Source organism: Acartia tonsa, chromosome 9, assembly GCF_053477335.1.
Source record: "Acartia tonsa isolate MP-2025a chromosome 9, ASM5347733v1, whole genome shotgun sequence".
Classification (NCBI taxonomy): Eukaryota; Metazoa; Arthropoda; class Copepoda; order Calanoida; family Acartiidae; genus Acartia; species Acartia tonsa.
This window is the reverse complement of record NC_137268.1, coordinates 5,460,852-5,483,034: the sequence shown is the minus strand read 5'-3', so window position 1 is coordinate 5,483,034 and position 22,183 is coordinate 5,460,852. Positions and strand designations below refer to the sequence as shown.

The 22,183-nt window shown below is 31.8% G+C and overlaps 1 protein-coding gene across 3 annotated transcripts in view; it reads right to left on the bottom strand.

Moving 5' to 3' along the window:
* The window catches only part of LOC145328072 (uncharacterized), a 296,033-nt gene that overhangs the window by 65,053 nt on the left and 208,797 nt on the right, over positions 1–22,183 (bottom strand). For 2 of the 3 annotated variants that reach the window (XM_080171632.1, XM_080171635.1), the window contains exons 3-10: positions 22,063–22,117; positions 20,969–21,019; positions 20,507–20,591; positions 18,848–18,990; positions 18,327–18,374; positions 12,445–12,592; positions 7,807–7,838; positions 2,409–2,454 (exon numbers count right to left, since the gene is read on the bottom strand). In XM_080171632.1, coding sequence (XP_080027758.1) covers positions 2,409–2,454; positions 7,807–7,838; positions 12,445–12,592; positions 18,327–18,374; positions 18,848–18,990; positions 20,507–20,591; positions 20,969–21,019; positions 22,063–22,117 — 608 coding nt within the window. The remainder of the gene's footprint in view (positions 1–2,408; positions 2,455–7,806; positions 7,839–12,444; positions 12,593–18,326; positions 18,375–18,847; positions 18,991–20,506; positions 20,592–20,968; positions 21,020–22,062; positions 22,118–22,183) is intronic. The other variant, XM_080171633.1, reaches the window with a different exon arrangement.

Below are 22,183 nucleotides of genomic sequence, written 5' to 3'. Positions count from 1 at the left end.
ATATTTTCTATATCTGAGAAAGGATAAAGAAAAAAAATCTGCTAAATGCAATAATGATATATATGGACCATATAGGATAAACCATTAGATAGACATGTAGATGGATAGACATATGGATGGATAAATAGATAATATTTTTTAGAAGGAGTTTCAACCGCGCTGCAGCAAAAAGAGGTTTGGTTGTAGCCAATAAAATGCCAGCCGCAGTAAAAATGTCATTATTGAGCAGCTCACAACACACAGCTAGCTTCACAGTATGCCCATAAAATCAAGGTTTTGCGGGGTAATGCGGCTGCGGTTTAACCGCAACCTGCGGCTGATTGTCCCCGCTATTCAGCACTTTCATCCAACCATTATTTACAATTTACCATTTATTTTCACTCAATCCGATAATTTTACAGATAAATGTTTTGGAGAGGAAGGATTTTTCTATGAAACGAGAAAAATGTCAGGAAATAGAAATAGGACAATGGCAGATAATTCAACCTTCTCTATAAAAATGAATATAGAATATATGTGGGTATTAGACAGGAGAAATTTCGTGAGGGGTGTCCCATAGAGTAGTGGTTAGAGCACTACGCTGTGGTTGGGAAAATCCGAGTTCAAGTCCCCTCATAGATATTGCACTTGGATGACAAATGCTGTTGCAATTTGTCAGAATGTAATCACGCAACCTTCCCCGTGATTCCCTTAAGTTGTAAGGAGGGAGATTTTTAGGAAGTTAGGATCCTACCTATCAAGCAACTGTAATCGTGCTTTCCCTCGTCCATGCTCCTCATTCATATGAGAGTGCCATTAATTAGGGTGGCTTAATATGGAACACCTGCCAAAACTCTAGGCCAGGATGATACAATAATTGAGTAGCTTCCACGAGAATTGCGGGTCAGCTTGTAATGTAACATAGAATACACTCAGCTGTGCGCGAAGCTCACCAATCTAGGATTGGTCAAAGGATTCTCAACTCCAATCTCCTTGTGCATCTGAATCCTAACTTCAGAGAATCAAGGCTACATGCATACATACAGGAGAAATTTCGCCATCAATTTAGGTTGCTAACATGAACTTTATTTATAGGTAAGTTCGTTCATCCAGTAGTCAGGGAAGGAGTGGATAGAGAGGGTGGATTGGGGGGTTGTTACTTTAGCCAGCTGTAAATCTCACCTTATTAGAATACATGAAAATTTAAAGCAACATTCAAGTAATTATATATTGATTTCTTTTTAATTTGATAATGCACATGTATGAATATCAGAGGTATAATTATTTGTAAGATTATTTTAATTGCCATTGTCCTAGAGAAGTTTTTAAGTTGTAGTATATCATCCTTCGTATATACTTTTTGTGTAATCTAAGTTTTAAGATTATTATAAAAAAACAAACAAAAATTGTCAGTACAAAATAAAGTAATCGCATTACCAACTTTTTCAAGAGAGAAATGTTCTATATTTTAAGCTTAAATATATTATATATGCAGTCTTAAATGTAATAGATATCTTCTTAGAAATGTTTTATCCTATATTTTTCAGATAATACATGGTGATCAAACTTCAAGTTCCCATTTTCATATTTGGGAAAGGATTGTTTTGTAACTGGTGATTTGTTGCTTATTATTGCTTACGTCTAATTATAATGCCTAGAATCAAATCAAATATGCCTAACAAAGAGGCCTAAAAATAATTTGAAATAGCCAATACATAATAAAGCGCAACGCACGAAAACAATTGAAAAATAATCTCCAATGTTTTATAATAACGTTTTCTTATTTGTTGTATCAACAACTTGGGAGAGTTTTATTTCATTTTTATTGTTTGATTCATTTTAGGCATAAAAAATAACCACCTATCTTATTTCCAATTTATTTTTTAAAAAGGAAGGGGGGATTTGTCTGTGCTCTAAAAGCACCTTCAGGAAAAGCAAGGAAAATATTTTCTTCAAACTAATTTTATCTGTGATAACCCTGTATATTTTATAGTTATGCAGTATTTATTATGCAAATTTCAATGCAAATAGATTGTAAAACCAACAAAATTTAGTTTTAAGCTAGGCTGTGCATCCTACTCTAGTACTTTTATTTCCTCTTTATTTACTTATCTCAAATTATTATTCCTTTCTTTGTATTTAAGCTACAGACAGACATCCTTTTACATTAATATAAAGATACTTAAATATACCAGATATTTAAAAAAAAGATAAAAACAGAATGTGATACAATTTTGCATGCTAAATTTTTGAGTAGTCAAAATGTATGCAGACAACAGAACAGATATCTTTGTTTTAGAAAATCTTAGGGTGACAAAAATGTATAAAAAATAATATTGCTGAAAAAATCATATACCTATTTTAACCAATGATTTGCATACTAATCTCCCTCAAACAGAATGATTAAATGATAGATAGATTAAGATTACCTTGTAGTAGAAGTCTCTGCCTCTGACATAGCACCGGGATCCTCATCTAAAATACAATATTATTTTAGGCCAAGTTAAGTTAGGTTATTTTTGGTTCTTGGTAACCCCGCAGGGTTAGGATCTCCCAGAGGGACTAAGCATATTATATTTTTTTTTGTTTTTTGTTATTATGTTAGGATGGTTAGGTTATGTTGGGTCCTGGTTAGCCCCGCAAGGTAGGGTCATCAAGAGGGTTTAGACAAAACTTTAAAATTTAAGATAAGTGTTGGGGGATTATTGCTCGACAGGCACATTGTTGGAAAGCCCCATTTTTTACATGGAAGAGCAACATTTAACATTCCATTCATTTCTCTTCATCAAAGAAGAAAGTTTGCCACCAGCGTTGTCAACTAATATTTTTACATCATGGCTCTGAATTTGAACATTTTCGCTAGAAGAAACGTGCTCTTACCAGCAAAGAAAACAAGAGGTCTAAAGGGATAAGACAATGGCAGATGAATTGATGTACATCCGCAATGATTATACACACAATTACCCCTTCTGTAGATCAAAATTAGTGGTTGAAACTTAATAAATCAACCATTCATAACACAATAAAAGTCCCCAAAGTTGTTAATCCAACAAAATGGAAAAGGTGATTATAAAACTTTGGGGACTAATGTAAAAAAAGCAGCCCAATGTCACCTCCCTCTCTGAAAGAAAACGCATAGTATATGTATATTATGGTATTTAGTAGTAATTTCAATGGCTCTATTATGAACCTAACAACTGCTACTTGACAGCAACTAATGTATTAGTCAGAATTTAAAAAACCGTTTTAAACTTAAAACAAATATATATTAAACAGGATATAAGATAATTATAAAATCAATATGAAAAAAATCAATAATTTTTAAGAAAATAAAAATTAGATTATTTAGAACATTTAAACGTTTTGATTAATTCTAAAAGACTATTTCTTCATAATTTCTTCTACAGAAAAAATGGAACCGAATCTTTCTCTTATTTTAAATGATTTTTATGTTCATCTAAGAATAATATTTAAAATTTGTTTTCTGATTAGAAAACAACACAATCAACAAATATAGAGTTTTTTCTTCCTAATTACAAAACTTAATTACGCGAAGAATGCCTCATAAAACACCGCACACATAATATTTGTCCTAAAAGGTCTCGTTATCCGCTGGAATAATAGAATTCTTTCCAGTTATTTATATTAACATTAGAGTAAAACATTAGAGGAGGAAGTTGTCAAATAACTGTATCTCTCCATCCCAATTACCTTGTGCCGACTCTCAATTGGGTCTTTGAAAATCAACCAAATAGCAGAAAACATTTGCTAGCAGACGAAAACGGTTATTGGAAAAGGGAGTGAGGTTTAAAATCATTAAGAACAATTTAAGGTAAATATTGTCTTTTAGCTAATTAGCGTTTTTAAAATTTTGTTTAACCAAAAAAATAAGCAGATTTGATGGCCATGTTTTTGATGTGGGTGAGTTTGACATAATCCAGTTTTCAAGTTTTACAACTTCCTCTCTCTCCACCACGACCACCATCCAGGGAGGGAGGGGACATATTACACAGGTCCCCATATTAAAATCAGTATGAATAGACTTGAAAAAAAACCAAAGAATTTTTGGTAGGCTTAATAGATTTTGAGGTAAATTTGTTACTTTGTAGGGGAGGAAGGTTAAAAGTAATATATGTTCGATTTTACTTCCCTTATCAAACCAACTCTCCCCTTCAAGGGGCCGTCCTTGGGGTGTTCACTAATGAGAGTGAAGAATTGTGAAAGACATAGTTTTTCAGTTACAATTATATGCGATATGCGATACATTAGCGGAAGTAAATGTACAATGTAGCCACAAGTAGATGAGTACCAGGTAAATTTATAACTTCCAATGTCTCCTCCCTCCCTGGGTATGCATACTCAAGGAGAAAGAGAGGGGACAATTGATCGAATTTTCAATTGTTAGGAGTCTCAGACTTTGGGTACTGGCTTAAAGGGAATGTGCAAGAATTTAGCAGTTTTTGACTGAGTATGGGTACTAGCGCATCAAATGCCGCTAACTCGCTGAATTAGTTTTGAATATAGCAGACGGAAAATTTTGTTATATGGTTTGATATGGCTGGTTTTAAAAAAATTCCAGAAAGTATCATTTCATAGATAAAAACTTTATTGTGATATTTGTGTAATAAACAATCTAAGAACCAAAATCTATCAACCTAAATTTAATTCTTGTGTTTAGTGGCATTTAAAATTTTGGAATATGGTTTATAACGAGTTCCAGGGAGATTTTTCTAGTAATGAATTACAGAATGGTTACGTCAGTCGAATATACTGGTAATCTAATTTTCAAATGATTGCTTTTTTTTCATGTAACTTTTTTCTTATTTTATATTTTTCTAAATTTTATTAACACACCCTTTGCAATTTCCTTCAAATTTTCTGGATATATCTGGATTTCATGGCCCTTCAACAAAAACTCTTATATTGAATTAATTGCCCATTGGTCCCTCCCTTACTCCCTGTTGCATACTGGTGTATGAGCTGAATTTGAATTTCCGAATGTGTACACAGTTTCCTTATCCTATCTCAATATTTACTACTAGTTAAAAAAGCTTAAAACTCTCAAAAAAAATCAAAATAAAAAAAAAATAAACTTTGAATGTATAATGTATAAATCATTTATACATTTCAATTTTGATTTTTTTTTGAATTTTGAATGTTATACTACAATTAAAAGTAGAATGGTGTTTGTCTGTCAGTTTGTCTGTCTGCCTGAAGCTTAAGATTTTAATAACAACTGCACCGATTGGGCTTTACTCTTCAGGGAATTTAGCTACTGGTTACTTTTTGAAAAAAAAATTCAATGTTTCACCCCTATGACCCAAGCTGTACTTTTAATCTGATAAAATTTCAGGTCAGGCATCAGCCTTGGAATTTTTAAACATTATGTCAACATTTTATAATTTTATTCTCAGACCAAACTTTTTCAAGAAAATGTTCACATACAGGACATGTATTAAGCAATTTTAAATGAAATTCATTATCTAAACTCGACCGAGGATTGACACGAAGTGCATCTGCTTGTCGTCGTGGGGGGGGGGGGGGTGACGAGTTCGGTTTTCGGATCAACACCAGGTAATAACGTAATAACGTTAAAAATGTTTCCCACTGCTTCTATGTTAGAGGTGCGAAATCAATAGATAGAGTAGGGGGGATGCCTTGGCCCGAAACAGGTACAACTCATTACCATCTACAGTTAGGTTTTCCAGACAAAGGTCATTCAGTCAAACAGTTGGATGTCTCTAGGTTGTTACTTAACTTAGTAAACCGGATGTTTGGACAGAAAAAGAAGAATACACTATACGTTATTAATTGGTCTAATCAGACTAGGCAATTAAAGTCATAACACTCAAAGATGAAATAAATAGTGATAAAACACTATATTTATATCAACGAGGTATGGATTCTTTATTTTTGCTAATTGGTAAGTTCAAAAATTAGCACGCTTTCTGTATAGCCTCAGGTAAGGAGACATTGGGACATTGGGCTGTTTATTACACTAGTCCCCAAAGTTTTATAATAACATTTTCTTATACATTGGCTTAAAAAATTTGGGGACTTTTATAAAAAAAATTTGGTCGGTAGATTAAGTTAAGTGTGTAAATCTTTCAACCACTAATTGTAATCTACACGAGGGATGATTTTGTGTATCATTATTGGGGATGTACATCATTTTATCAGCCATTGTCTTATACCTTTTAAACGCCTTTTGCGCGCTACAAATTGTAAGATCAAAAGGTGAAGTAAGATAAAAAGACTCAAAATTAAAATTCCACACTGAGATAACAAAAGCAAAAGTTGAATCTGTATCTATGTTTATGAAAAAGTTCCAGATGATAAATAATTCATGGACTAACCAGCATCAACCATACACATTCTGACGTCCAACATATTAAACACTTTTAACAGCAGCTATTCAGCCGCCAAAAGCCGGGTTTTAAAGTTATAAAAATGCCGTTTTATTCAGAGAGGGAGGGGACATTGATCTATAAATTACACTGGTAGCCAAAGTTTTACAACCACGTTATCGTATTCGTTGGCTCAAAAACTTTGAGTACTTTTGTTTAAGTTGTGTTAGTTGATTCAAAACTAGCAGTGTTTAAACTTTTATACTTTAATTGTTTAACCTATTATGTGAAATAATTCACATTTTCATTATTTTAGAACTCAATGTGTTTTACATATTTTGTTTTTGAAATAATGCAAAACTTAAAGCAAAAAAATCCTAATTGATTAAACTATTAAAGTATTTGTGTTTGTTTAAATGCATAAAACGTCAGGTCTTATGCTTATTTTATCAGTGAAATACAATTTTATAAACTGATTACATAAACAATGTTTTTAAAAAAACCTTTCAGCAGGGCTTGGCAGCCGCGACTAAGCCTCAAATTAGAAACCGTTTGGATGCTTTGATTTAAAAAAAAGGAATTCTATATTTAGGTAAAATATAGTAGACTTCCTGTTGATATTTTTATAATTGTAAAAAGTTAAGTTCCGTGAGGCTTAAAAGCGGCTGATGCGCGGCTGTCGAGCCCTGGATTATTAACTCCAGTAGAGAAGAGTAGTTTTGCTTCTAATTAAACAAAGATGACAACATCCTTTAAAAGCAAAGCTCTAAAATCAGAAGGAACTACAAACGAAAATAACTCTTATAGAGTGTCAAAACTGAATAAGCAGAACATTAATTTGTGAGTCTAAACTAAATTGAACAACCCGCGACCGTGGCTCAACACGTAGCGCATCCGCTCGTCGTCGGGAAGGTGATTGGTTCGAATCTCGGTCCGACACCGCGTCATAACTAAAGACGTTAAAAATGGTTCCCACTGCTCCTATGTCAGATGCGCGGCGTAAATAGTTAGAGTGGGGGGAATGCCTTGGCCCAAAACAGGCGCAACTCGCTACCATGCACAGTTGGGACTTCTCAGTCAAAGGTGTGCATCTCAGAGAGTTGGTTGTCTGATGGGTGATTGGACGCTTTACACAGCAATCATAAGTATTGTATGTATGTTCCAAGGTGCGTGGAGAGAGTTCTAGTACCCTAAGCGACACCTTGCCCCCTAGAGTCTTTAACTCATTTTTTTTAAATTGAACAAAAGTTTGTTGCAAAATTAAGGAAATACAGGATACTGTATAATGTCATACATTCATTTTCAGGATTTTATTAAAAAGATTTGACCTTGTTTATTATTATTCGAAAACTGTTAAAGAAATCAGCATGCAAAGTTTAAAATCTATAGGACAATTCTAACATTTCTAATCTACGTACGGACGGACTAACTCTAATTGTAGAGTTGGTTTGTTTCTGAATAAAAAAAAAATAATAGCTACCTGCAATCATGTAAGGAAAGTTGTGATGGCCCCTGAAACAAAAAAAAACTTGATTAAATCTATGTCTGCACCTTCCTATTGATTTTGAACTGTTGAACCATTTAATAGCTATTTATCGCATCGTATTATAGACAGCTTTCCGCAGATATTGAAATGAATAAAAAACTAGTATTAATCTTATGATTTTTATTTTAATTTTCGTGAAAAGTTACATAATTTTTCAATATGTCTGAGTACCGTTTCTAATCCAGCGGATATTAATCGGTCTCGAAGCCATACTGGAAAACCAACACTCAGAGAGTCATATTCAATGGTTGTAGCTTACAACCATTCTATCCTACATACTTTATTTATTAACTCTTTTCTTTTATATTCTGCTACATTTCCAGTATGGTTTTAAAACCGATTAATAACCGCTGGATTAGAACCAGTTCTAAGCCATGCTGAAAAGTCATGTATTGTATCGTATTATAAACAATTTTCTATAAATAATAATAAAAATCACAAAAATTATACAACGTTGCTGGCCCGGGCCTTCAGAACGAACAAAACGCGTGAAGCTGTCTATAATACGATGTAATAAGTAACTATTTTAATAAAGTAAATATATTTATTCCGCCTAACTATGTTTGAAAATGATATAATTAAAATGCAATACTTGTGTGTTTACACTCTACTTTATACACAAAATTATCTTTGTAATTTGCCAATATTGTTCACATTTTCTTAAGAAAATTTACAAAGCTTTGGATAATTATTTATTTCATCGTATTATAGACAGCTTTCCGCGGATATTAAAATATAAAAAAACCAGCTTTGTCAGCACCTAAGTGCCGAAGGCCCGTAATAACAAAACTTTTTATATTTTTATATTAATTTTATGATTTATATTTCAATAATCGCAGAAAAGCCTGTAAAATGATGCTATACGTGATTTTTCCGTATGGCTGAGAACTAGTTTTAATCCAGCGGATATTAATTGGTTTCGAAGCAGTGATAGAAAAACTTGTCAAAGATCGGCAATTAAATTGCTCATTTTGTTATGCTTATAATCAGACAAATTTGATAAATGGAAAGAGCGGTAAATTTCTTAAAAGTGCCTTTCGAGCAATGAACCCTCTTATTTTTGATCAATTGAAAATAGAGGAGATACTCAATACCAAATAAACCCCAACTTAACCTTGCCTAAAGAAATGGACAAGCAAACGAAAAACTACTCCCACTCTCTTTGTTTAATTATTTTCAATATATTTTTTTCGTTCATTTTCTTATCAAAGCTTTATTTATTCAAGTAAAATAGATGCAGGACTTAAAATATCATAGTTATTGATATTTACAATATTATTCTGTCTTATTAGATAAGTATACCTAATTGTATCATATTAAAGTAATAATTTTGTGTAGAGATAGTTTTCTTAGTAAAGTTGTATTTATTCAAGTAAAATAGAAGCAGGTGTATAATATCATAATTATAGGTATTTACAGTATTACTCTCTCTTATTAGATAAGTATATCTAATTGTTTCATATCATAGTAATATTTTATTTGTGGAGAGTATTTTTCTTAGTGAAGCTTTATTTATTCAAGCAAAATAGAAGCAGGTGTATAATATCATAATTATATGTAGGTATTTACAGTATTACTCTCTCTTATTAGATAAGTATACCTAATTGTTTCATATTAAAGTTATAATTTTGTGTAGAGATAGTTTTCTTAGTAAAGTTGTATTTATTCAAGTAAAATAGAAGCAGGTGTATAATATCATAATTATAGGTATTTACAGTATTACTCTCTCTTATTAGATAAGTATGCCTAATTGTTTCATATCATAGTAATATTTTATTTGTGTAGAGTATTTTTCTTGGTGAAGCTTTATTTATTCAAGTAAAATAGAAGCAGGACACAAAATATTAAGTCAAGGTAGACAAAACACGCCTCTCTTTAATAATATCGAGACATTTTATGATAATGTATGTATTCGTGGATATTATGACAGGCGAAATAATATCTTTAAATTAGGTTGCTATTTTACCTGTTATTTATTGGTCATTAGAAAGGGAAGAAATGTGCTAAAGGGGGGAGGGTCGTTAATTTAGCCGGCTATAAATTGTCCTTTATTAGAATACAAAATAATCTGGTGTAAGATCCAAGTAATAATAAATTCATTTCTACGATAGACATAAAAAAACAGTAAGTATGAAGTTTGAATTATTAGTTAATCAAATAAAAATATTGAAAAAAGTATCTTTTGAAATTATATTTAGCCTTCTTGATATTTTTTTTTCACAAAAAAACTTTTTTTTAGTCTGGGCAATAAATTGCTTTTCTTCAAAATAGTTCTAAAGTAAGTCGAGGAGAATTTCTGTGATGTTAGCAAAGCATTTTATAAAATGTACCTCTCTTGTTCAACTATCATATTTGGTTATGTGTTATATTAAAAAAAAATTCAAAATCATTACAAAATATCTTTTAAGAGAATGACATTTTTGTCGTGTTAAAATGTCTTAACATCACTAAGGGATGCCGTGATATAGAAAAAAAGGGGGAAGGGAGGGGACAATAGGGCTTGTTTACTTTTCTATCTCTGTCTAATTTGAGAACAAACAAACTTATCTTTCACTTTTTACATTTTTAAAAGTTTCTTCTTATATTAAATATGATGTTCTCAACTTTATCATTATTGTGCATTTTTTAGTCAAGGATATAAAGGGATAAGATAATGGCTGATAAATTGATGTATATCCCCTATGATGATACACAAAATTACCTCTTCTGTAAAATACAATTAGTGGTTTAAACGTGTGGACACTCCATGAAGTTTCATTAAGATTTGTCTATTAATTGCAGTGCTAGATATTGGGGAGGTATTTTTATATCTTTTTGGGGGTTGGGAGTGTCCCCCCCCCCCTCAGAAAATAGCCTAAAACCACCACAGGACCAGTAGGTATATTCCCTGAAGAGTAGAATCCGATCGGTTTAGTGGTTACCGAGATCTTAAGGGACGTACGGGCAGACAGACATAATTTTACTTTGTATTATAGATAGTATATAGTTAATTAATTTTCTATTTTAAAACAACCTTATGTGGAATATCTAAAGTTTGTATTATATAAAAAAAACTAGCAATGATTCAAATACGTCAAGACTTATTAAATTTGAAAATACTCTAATATTCTTTTAACACACAAAGCTATTCTATAATCAGGAAATGTTCGTGTGTCCATCCGTCAGGCCATCCGATTTTCACTAATCTATCGCATATTTGCATAACTCTTACAGTAGATGTGCTATCATATGTTTGTAGGGACTGCTATTTAATTCTTACTTTTTAGTGACGATGATGCTATATAGTTAGGCAGGGGATGGGGTTTCAATTCTTAAAAGTCAGTTTAAGGGAAAGTACAAATTAGCCATACAAAAAATTTCAAGGATAAAGTGGATAATGGGTTGAAAATTTTACTGGTACCCATTGGGTTGTACAGTTCTTTAATCCCCAAACTTTTCAACCAATAATTGTATTCTACTGTAGGGGTAATCATAAAAATGAATTTAAACATACTAACAATATCTTTCTCCACCTAAACTGTGCTATTTCTGGAAAAAGCGAAGCTTTTCTATAATTAGGAACGGTACGTCCGTCCGTCCGTTACAGTAAGCTCTTTTCATTAATTTAAACAGGTTAGAATTGTCCTATCGACTTCAAACTTTGCATGCTGATTTAAATAACAGATAGGTACGACTTAGAAAGTGCAGCAACTCTATATTTGTTACCAAAAAAGTCCGTACTTCAATTTAAAACGAGCTGATTTTTTACTTTTTTGACAACAAATTTTTGAATGTTTAAATTATCCTATTCATCTGATTTTTTGAAAACTGATTACTATCTCAACTAGGTATAGTGTTATAAGCAAATCATCTCTATAATCAAATCCTAAATACGTCAGTATGTCCTTAAACAGTAACATGTACTTAATCAGGTTTGCATCAAATTTACTTACAATTTTGTATAGACATATGCATTAATATTCAGTTTATTCAGTTCTAACACTCTACAAGTGTTAAAGTTCGTTTGTCCTTCCATTTCAGAGCTTCGCTTTTTTGGATGTTGTCATCCTTGTTATATTTCTACTATATGTATAGTGTAAGAATATTTATATTTATTTTAACATGTTCCTTTTCTTTATATAATGCATAAAGTATGTAATATAACATGGAATATAAATTATCCTAGGAGGTGAGAAGTAATAGAGTTAACATTCTATTTCATTTTTTTCTCTCTCTCCATTTAACTAATTCTTGATTCGTTTATCTTTATATGGGAGTGAATGGGTTAATAAGCAGTTATTTTATCTATCCATCCATCTATCTTTTCATCCATCTATCTATCTATCCATCCATATATCTATCCATCTATCTATCCATCTATCTATCCATCTATCTATCCATCTATCTATCCATCTATCTATCCATATATCTATCCATCTATATATCCATCTATCTATCCATCTATCTATCCATCTATCTATCCATCTATCTATCCATCTATCTATCTATCTATTTATCCATCTATCTATCCATCTATCTATCCATTTATCCATCTATTTGTCCATCAACCTAACTTACTATCATAATATATACCTGCCACTCGCCCCGCAGGGAGATCTACTGGGTTGTGAAGGCGAGGTTCTGGGCCTGGGGGGCAGGGCTCCCAACCCTCCGTAAGAATTTCTCTGTTTTGTGCCTCTCCGTAATCTACTTGAGGATGTTTCTACTTCAGACATTACTCCTAGATAAAAATAATCTACTTGAGAATGTTTCTACTTCAGACATTACTCCTAGATAAAAATAATCTACTTGAGGATGTTTCTACTTCAGACATTACTCCTAGATAAAAATAATCTACTTGAGGATGTTTCTACTTCAGACATTAATCATAGATAAAAATAATCTACTTGAGGATGTTACTTCAGACATTAATCCTAGATAAAAATAATCTACTTGAGGAGGTTTCTACTTCAGACATTACTCCTAGATAAAAATAATCTACTTGAGAATGTTTCTACTTCAGACATTACTCCTAGATATAAATAATCTACTTGAGGATGTTTCTACTTCAGACATTACTCCTAGATAAAAATAATCTACTTGAGGATGTTTCTACTTCAGACATTAATCCTAGATAAAAATAATCTACTTGAGGATGTTTCTACTTCAGACATTACTCCTAGATACAAATAATCTACTTGAGGATGAGGATGTTTCTACTTCAGACATTACTCCTAGATAAAAATCTACTTGAGGATGTTTCTACTTTAGACATTACTCCTAGATAAAAAAATCTACTTGAGGATGTTTCTACTTCAGACATTACTCCTAGATAAAAATAATCTACTTGAGAATGTTTCTACTTCAGACATTACTCCTAGATAAAAATAATCTACTTGAGAATGTTTCTACTTCAGACAATACTCCTAAATAACAAAAATAGGGTAAATTTTGGTAAACTAATATAAGACACTCAAAACCCATCATGTGGTTTTACTATTTGTCCTAAAAATGTATGTATTAAGAAGTAAAAAAACACCAATTAATTGGTCCAAACACTATGAACTAAAAAAGACTATAATTCAATCAATCAAAGCAATCATATTTAGAGTAAAATAGATTTTGATTTCTTATAAAACTAAAAGTTGTAGACACTTCATAAATTTAAAAAGCTTCGCTAGATTGAAAAGATGTGGCTACTTTGTAATTGCTTGCCTGTCATTGCCATGCCATTTAAACACATAATTGACTGAACGTCCAAGCTTTTTTATTTTTTTGTGAGGTAAAATGAGGGGTTTTAAAGGTTTAAGAGGGGTACTCTAATGTATTTTTAAAAGCGAAGCTTTTCTATAATTAGGGTCAGTCCGTCCGTCCGTCCGTCCGTCCGTCCGTCCGAGATAGATAGCTTTTATTCGTTAATTTAGGCATGTTAGAATTGTCCTATCGATTTCATCGTCCTATCGACTTTGCATGATGATTCCTGTAGTAGTTAGGTACGATTTAGAAAGCGTAGCAACTCTATAATCATTACCAGAATGTCCGTACGTCCATTTTAAACATGTTGATTTTTCTAATTTTTTAACAGCAAATTTTTATGTGATCTAATTATCCGTTTGATCTGATTTTTGGTATATTGATTCCTGGGACAACAAAGAACAATATTTTAAGCGAAGAAACTCTATAATCAAATCCTAAAAATGTAAGTATGTCCATAAACTCAATAAACATTATCCTGTATCAAGATGTTTTTCAACAAATTTACTTACAATTTTGCTTCGACTTTTATACTTTTATATTCTGATAATTCAGTTTAGACACTATACAAGTGTTAATGTCCGTTTGTTTTACCGTTTCAGTGCTTCGCTTTTATGGATGTTGTCATCCTTGTTTATTTTTGAGGGGAAAATGAGGGTTTGAGTTGGATAATTAATCACCCCTTTATCCCCTAATTTGGACGTCTAATGCACCTTATTTTTAAAAACTCAGTAATGACAAATCAAAATTTCTATGACCACATTTTTAAAGATAATAAAATTTGCACAGTTGCTATATTTAGTAAAAAGCTAGGAATATCCATAGCAGCGGAGTAATAGGAAGCCAAAAATTTAATTATGTTTTGAACAATAAAGTTCTTAAAGAATTTAAATGAAAAGGGAAGCAATTTGATTTTTTTGATGACCTTTTTAGGATACAAGATTAAAGAATTCCACACAATTAAGTCAATTCATCTAAATGCTTTGTTTAGACAGACAGACGGACGTACCGATGCTAGCAAGTTACTAATGGCTGAACTAATTATGACAAATCATCAAATAACAAGGATGACAACATCCATAAAACGGTATACAGACGATCATTAACTCTTGTAGAGTGTCAGAACTAAAAACACAAAATATAAAAGTATAAGTTTTGACAAAATTATACGTAAATTTGATACAAAACTTATTAAATACAGAATTCTATTTAAGGACGTACTGACATTTTTAGGACCCGATTATAGAGATGCTTCGCTTATAATATTGTACCTAATTGTAATTAAAATAAATTGAATAATTATATCACATAAAAAATTGGTGTTAAAAAGTTAAAAAATCTACATGTTTAAAATGGACATACGGACATTCTGATAACGATTATAGAGTTGCTACGCTTTCTAAGTCCTACCTAACTACTACAGGAGTCATCATACAAAGTTTGAAATCGATAGAACAATTCTAACAGGCCTAAATTAACAAAAAAAAGCTATCCGTTACGGACGGACGTACGGACCAACCCAAATTATAGCAAATCTTCGATTTTAAAAATTTTGTATTTTAATTTAGTACATATTTTTCGTATGAATCATTTCTTGAAATACAATAATGAGAAAACATTTGTTAATAATTCTATACGAGTCAAATTTTATTTTTAAAATTTTGATATTTAATCTTTAAAATAATAATCTAAATATTAAAATATGATGCTAACTTAAATGTCTTTTTAGATGCAAAGCTACTCTATAATATACAGTGACTGCCCGTCCGTCCGTAACGCGATTCTACTATTAAAGATAAATTGAATCATTTGCGATTTATTGGATGATTTATTTGGTGCTTTTCAAAGAGCAATTCACTTGGTTACAATTTTTTTCTCGTAAGATTCCGTTATTATAAACAATTTAAAAGTCGCATACTCTCTTTTTTTCTTTCTTCGTTTTATGGCCATTGAAAATCTGCAAGAAAACTCACTTTGTCAGTTTATCCATCTTTAATTTATTTGTGCCTCGCTACTTATGGATGTTATCACCCCTGTTTTGACCAGTTTGATAAAGAAACTTTTCTAAAAATTATAATATTAGATCTTATTTCCCTTTCTAAAAACTTGTATTCTAGAATCAACCCTATTTCTGATTACCTCTCCAAAACAGAAATAAAAATCTTTAGTCTAATTAAATTGGAGGTAGCATATTACTCAATGGACGACGCCCCTAAAGGCTAGGGGCCTATTAAATAATAAGAATAACAGGATGACAACAATAATAATAAGTCTATAAATATAAAATATTTTGCTAAGCTAATTATGTTAGAGATAGGCGGAAAAAAAGATAATAATTGGTCCTACAAATCTTACCACAAAATAGCTGGAAAGAGCATTACAAACAGACTGACAGACCTAGTTGATTACAGTTTAAATATTTATTTGTTGAAGGGAATCTGCACAAAAAACATCAACTCTCTCTAATCTCTAATAGCTGCAAAGAAAATCATTTTTCTCCTGTACCTACAGACAAACGAACGTACAGAAATGATAAATTATTAAGTAGCTCCGCTGCAAAAAAGAGAAGAGAGTATCAAAGTTCAACGGGAAAACTTTTTGATGTGCGTCTCAAATTTTGCATTAAAAAGATAATTTTAGCAAAGTATGGCTTTTATTTTGCAAGCAACTTTTTTTTATCAAACTTCTAGTTTACAAAGTAGTTGAATGTTCGTCTGTGTGTCAATTAAGATGCAAGAAACGGCCTTCGTTATACACTTAATATCAAAATTATTTAAAACAAGGATGGCAACATCCATATAAGCGTAGCTCTGAAACAGTATGACAAACGAACATTAACACTTTTGAGTGTCAAAACTGAATAATCAGAATAAAAATACATTTTTAGAACTTGATTATAGAGATGCTCCGCCAATAATATTGTACGGTGTTCTAAGAATCAGTATGCCAAAAATCAGAATAATCGTATAATTATATCATATAAAAGTTTGCTGTTAAGAAAGGTTAAAAATAAATATGTGTAAAATGAACGTACGGACATTCTGGAAACGAATATAAATTTGCAACGCTTTCTAAATCCTGCCTAACTACTGCAAGAGTCACCATGCAAAGTTTGAATTTGATAGGACAATTCTAATATGCCTAAATTGACGAAAAGAGCTAACCTTTACAGATGTACTTCGCTTTTAAACACCTCTTAACTTTTAAAGACAAACGATAATAAGCATTTAGGCAAAGTAAATGTTATATAAAATTTCATTTATTTTATAAAAGAATGCTTATTTGTTATAAATGTATATTTCAAGCAATATCTGATGATAATTCAAGTTATTGTAAAAGAAACTAATGATATAACCCCTTTAAAGTTAACTGTTAGGTTTGTTTTTGATGTTCAATAGATATCCTTATACAAAAATAACAGAATCTCTGTCTGTCTGCACCGAAGGATCTCGATAACCGTCTAGGGGCGTAACCTTCAGCAATAAATAAAGGAAAAGAAAGAGTTTATATAAAAGAAATTCAGTTATAATTTTTTGACTTATAATTGACTTGCGGGTTTAAAACATTTCTTCATATATAATCTCTTAATATTTATGAAAGATGTCTAGAAAGAACTGGTTGTACAATATTATCGACTCTGGTATGACACAGTTAGGAAAAGGCTTTAGTCAAAAATACTAGATGTGTATAAAAATAAAGTTTGAACCCGCATTTATTTGTCTGTAATTTCCACCCTATTAATTTGCAGTAGGTTCAATTTCCTTTGACCAACGTCTCATTTTGAAATTATAAATTAAGTAAAAAAAAGATTAAGATCTTAACAGATTTTCATGCCCCATCAAAAAGAGGTGTCATTATTATGTTAATGTAAGTTATAAAGCCATACAAATGACAAAAAAACCCTTAAAACATCGATAGAACCCTAATAGTGATTACTAAATTCATGTTTACGCAGTTTTGCCTGATATTTAAGTCAACATTGTGTCCAAAGTAATAATACTAGAAATCTATATCTATAAAACATATCTAAAGAGTAGTAGCTGTACTCTTCAAAATTAGCATACAATAATAGATCTTATATCAATATGAATAATTAATATATCTGACACTGGTGGCTGAGGGAAAAAACTTTTTTTCTCTTAAAATAAGATAATATTATATAATAAACAAGGTCCGAAAACAGGCATAGATGCGTAGATGTATATACAAATTCGCAATAAGAAGTAAACAAGGATGACAACATCCATAAGTAGCGAAGCTCAAAAAGCAGTTTCATAAAAAATGTAAACTAAAAAGATCACGAAACCTTGTACGATTTATGACGTGAAAATCTAGGAATCAATCAAGAATCTCAGCCAATATGCAAATCTTAATCAAACTTTATGGATGTATGTTAATTGTGAACATATTTAATCCCTAAAAATATCAGCCGTCTATCTCGAAAAGAAGCAAAGACAATTATGAAAACTTAAATTTTTAAGAATCGAACTAGCACCCCAACCAATTGGCAAATCCCAATAAAACTTGATAAAAGTATGCAGAATGTTAAAGTAATCAATCCCTGAACATTTCAGCCGTCTAATAATAACATCGTTGAATAATATATAGTAAAAAAAGTTAGTTAGGAATCATTGTGCAAAGTATTAAACAAATAGGACTATTCTACCATATACCATGATTAAATCTATAGAAAATCCTCAAATTAAAAAAAAATATTTTACCTGGATCCTCGTCAAAAAGGCTGTTTGAGTGGAAGCCTAAAGTACCTAATTATTAGTTGCTATATCAATCGCTAGCGGCTGCGCCCCCTAGAGACCTACATATACACCTGTAAGTTTTGGAAACAGAGGGAAGTTGGATATCGATTTCATACATCAAATTTTAGGTTTTTCATGGGTAGGTGAGGCTACCCTCCCTAAAATAAATGCAATAACTATCCCGAGAACAATTAAGATATCCCAATTATTGTAATAGAGAGCCATCGTTTTATAACGTATTAAGGAAAAAAATCAGTTTATACCTCCAATCACAGTCAAGAAAATCTCTTCCTTTAAATTTTTGTTTATTTGTCAAATGAATCTTCATTCTTCATAAGAAAATTTTGCCTTCTTTCTAAAATAACACCTTAGTAAATCACATTTAAAGTCAGCATTAAATACGGACGGACATTTAAGTATATTATATAGCAGTTTTGCCACTGTAAATGTCGAGTGTCGAAATAAAAGGGTAGCAACTATTCCTAGCACTGGCTGTTTTGAGCGTCCCGACCGCGAAGGAGGTCGGTCATGGCCTTGGCTCCGGTCATGCCCGTGACCGTTGCGGGATGGTGGTCTCTCCATTAAACGGCCGCCTTTCTCGGACCGCACTGAAGCTCGAGATGAAGGTCTGAAAAATTAGAAATTATTTGCTTCGTGGATTTATGTATTATTTTCCCCAGATATTTTTATGTAAAAAATTCATTAAACTAAAATGTCTAGGAGATAATAAAATTCAATTGTTTTTTTAAACAAGAATTTTAATAATTTCGATTATATTCAAAGAAATATTAAATACTTTTTTATTAAATTCGCAATAAATCATATTTAAAAATAAATCCCCATTCCCAATAGCTTTACAGATAATTAATAGATGAATCATTGTAAAAAACATTTACAAGCTGTTTAATAACATTTTCATCATATTGTTACAGACGGGCTGACAAACGGACAGACAGATGAACCGACAAAAATTAGCTTTGCTATTGAAAAATAATAAAGATAATGAATTAAATTCTTTATTTATTTAAAGATAAAATACTTCATTGAAATATCAACTGTCAAATTTCTTTAAAATATTTAGATTTTTGAATTTTACTTATCACATGTTTTGTACTTTTATATAAATGTATTCTAATAAATGTTTAATGTTTAATGCTTTTCTTTTATGCTGTTGTCTGTCTGTCTATCTAACTGTCCTTATCCCTTCTAATCTACCTATCTATCCCACCTGTCATCCTGGTCTGCATCAGATTCAAAGACCCCCCCCCTGTTATATAACAGGTGTAATACCCAGGTTGCAGTACCTACCTGTCATCCTGGTCTACATCAGATTCAGAGCCACCCTGTTCTATAACAGGTATAATACCCAGGTTATAGTACCTACCTGTCATCCTGGTCTACATCAGATTCAGAGCCCACCTGTTCTATAACAGGTATAATACCCAGGTTATAGTACCTACCTGTCATCCTGGTCTGCATCAGATTCAGAGCCACCCTGTTCTATAACAGGTATAATACCCAGGTTATAGTACCTACCTGTCATCCTGGTCTACATCAGATTCAGAGCCACCCTGTTCTATAACAGGTATAATACCCAGGTTGTAGTACCTACCTGTCATCCTGGTCTACATCAGATTCAGAGCCACCCTGTTCTATAACAGGTATAATACCCAGGTTATAGTACCTACCTGTCATCCTGGTCTACATCAGATTTAGAGCCACCCTGTTCTATAACAGGTATAATACCCAGGTTGTAGTACCTACCTGTCATCCTGGTCTACATCAGATTCAGAGCCACCCTGTTCTATAACAGGTATAATACCCAGGTTGTAGTACCTACCTGTCATCCTGGTCTACATCAGATTCAGAGCCACCCTGTTCTATAACAGGTATAATACCCAGGTTGTAGTACCTACCTGTCATCCTGGTCTACATCAGATTCAGAGCCACCCTGTTCTATAACAGGTATAATACCCAGGTTGTAGTACCTACCTGTCATCCTGGTCTACATCAGATTCAGAGCCACCCTGTTCTATAACAGGTATAATACCCAGGTTGTAGTACCTACCTGTCATCCTGGTCTACATCAGATTCAGAGCCACCCTGTTCTATAACAGGTATAATACCCAGGTTGTAGTACCTACCTGTCATCCTGGTCTACATCAGATTCAGAGCCACCCTGTTCTATAACAGGTATAATACCAAGATTGTACCCACCAGCACCCTGATGATAACACAGGATAAAGAACTTAATAAATGCCACAATGAAAAAATATCATAAATTAATCAAATTTAATGCAGTAATACCTAAACAAATGAGATGTATGTCAAAAAATATCCTTAGAAATTAAGTAAAGATGTTAAAATCTTTGTAAATTACAAAATGTCCTAGCGTAACTGTAATTAAACAGGACAACTTTTTATTGTTTTAATGTATTTCAGCCATAAAAAGAAAAATAATGTACATTTCTTTATCTTAGACATTTTTATGAAAGATTTAGGATGCATGTATTGTTAGGACGACTGTAAAATGTTTATAAATTTTACAAAACTGATATTTAGATTTTGGCATGTTTTAGGCTATTAATGACTGTATCCTTCCTGATAGACTCCACCGCCGGGATAAACAATCTGTCCACCGTTTCCACCTGGGGGAACTACAACACGATGTTTACAGCTAATTTTTTAGTAGCGTAGCTAATCTATTATAAATGTTTGCTGTACGTCCTTATGTAAAACATTTCTTTATGATTAAATCTGTATGATATTTTAGTTGCAAATATACTCTTTGCTTCAATTCATCTGTCCGTATGTCATTCTGTAGCGCAATGGGAAAATTGAAAATCTACATGGCTGGTATTTAAATTTGGATAGTTTTTGTTTTTTACCTTTAAGACCAAAAAAGGCTTTTATGATTATTAAATTAACTAAACAGAAATATAAATAAATTGTATGTATTGTTTTTACATCTTTATAATTTTCTATTTATGAATGTTTCATCTTGTTTTTACTGAAGTAATCCTTATTCCAGTATAGCATAGAATCCGATTATTATCCGCTGGATTACATCCGGTTCTCAATTATACTGAAAAATAATGTATCTTATCGTAATATAGACAATTTTCTACGAATATTAAAATAAAAATCATAAGCTTATTACCAGTTTTGTTAGACCGGGCTTTCAGCTTTTTGGGGATAACAAAACAGGTTTTAATTTTATAAATGTTTATTTTAATATCCCTGTAAAGCTGTCTATAATATGATGCGATAAACAACTATTATTGTAATTATTAGCCATGCTAAAAAGACTTTCTTGATTTATTATTAATCACATATTCATCTATTTAACATCTGAGGTGGATTCTTAAAAAAAAAATTGCCCCACTAATCGCTTAGTGGGGCAAAATTGTTTTCGTGAAAAATCCACCAAAATCACATTAAAAATCTCCAAAAAATAAACAATATCATAAAAGGGTTATTAACATAAGATTTTACTTAATTTTTGTAGTTTTTTTATGTGATTTTGGAGGATTTTTCACGAAAACAATTTTGCCCCACTCAGCGATTAGTGGGTTAATTTTTTTTTTAAAGAATCCACCTCTGCTCTATAACTCACTTTATATATTCAATTTTTGCTTCACTTCTTATGGATGTTGTCATTCTTGATTCTTTAACAAATAAAATCTAAACATCGTTATGCCTTGATAAACCACCCCGCCGTTATTTCCCCCTCCTCCTTGGCCTTTCCCACCTCCCTGGTAACGGCGGTTATTCACAATTTATAAAGAAACTCCATATATTATTACTTGGATGTTGCGCCA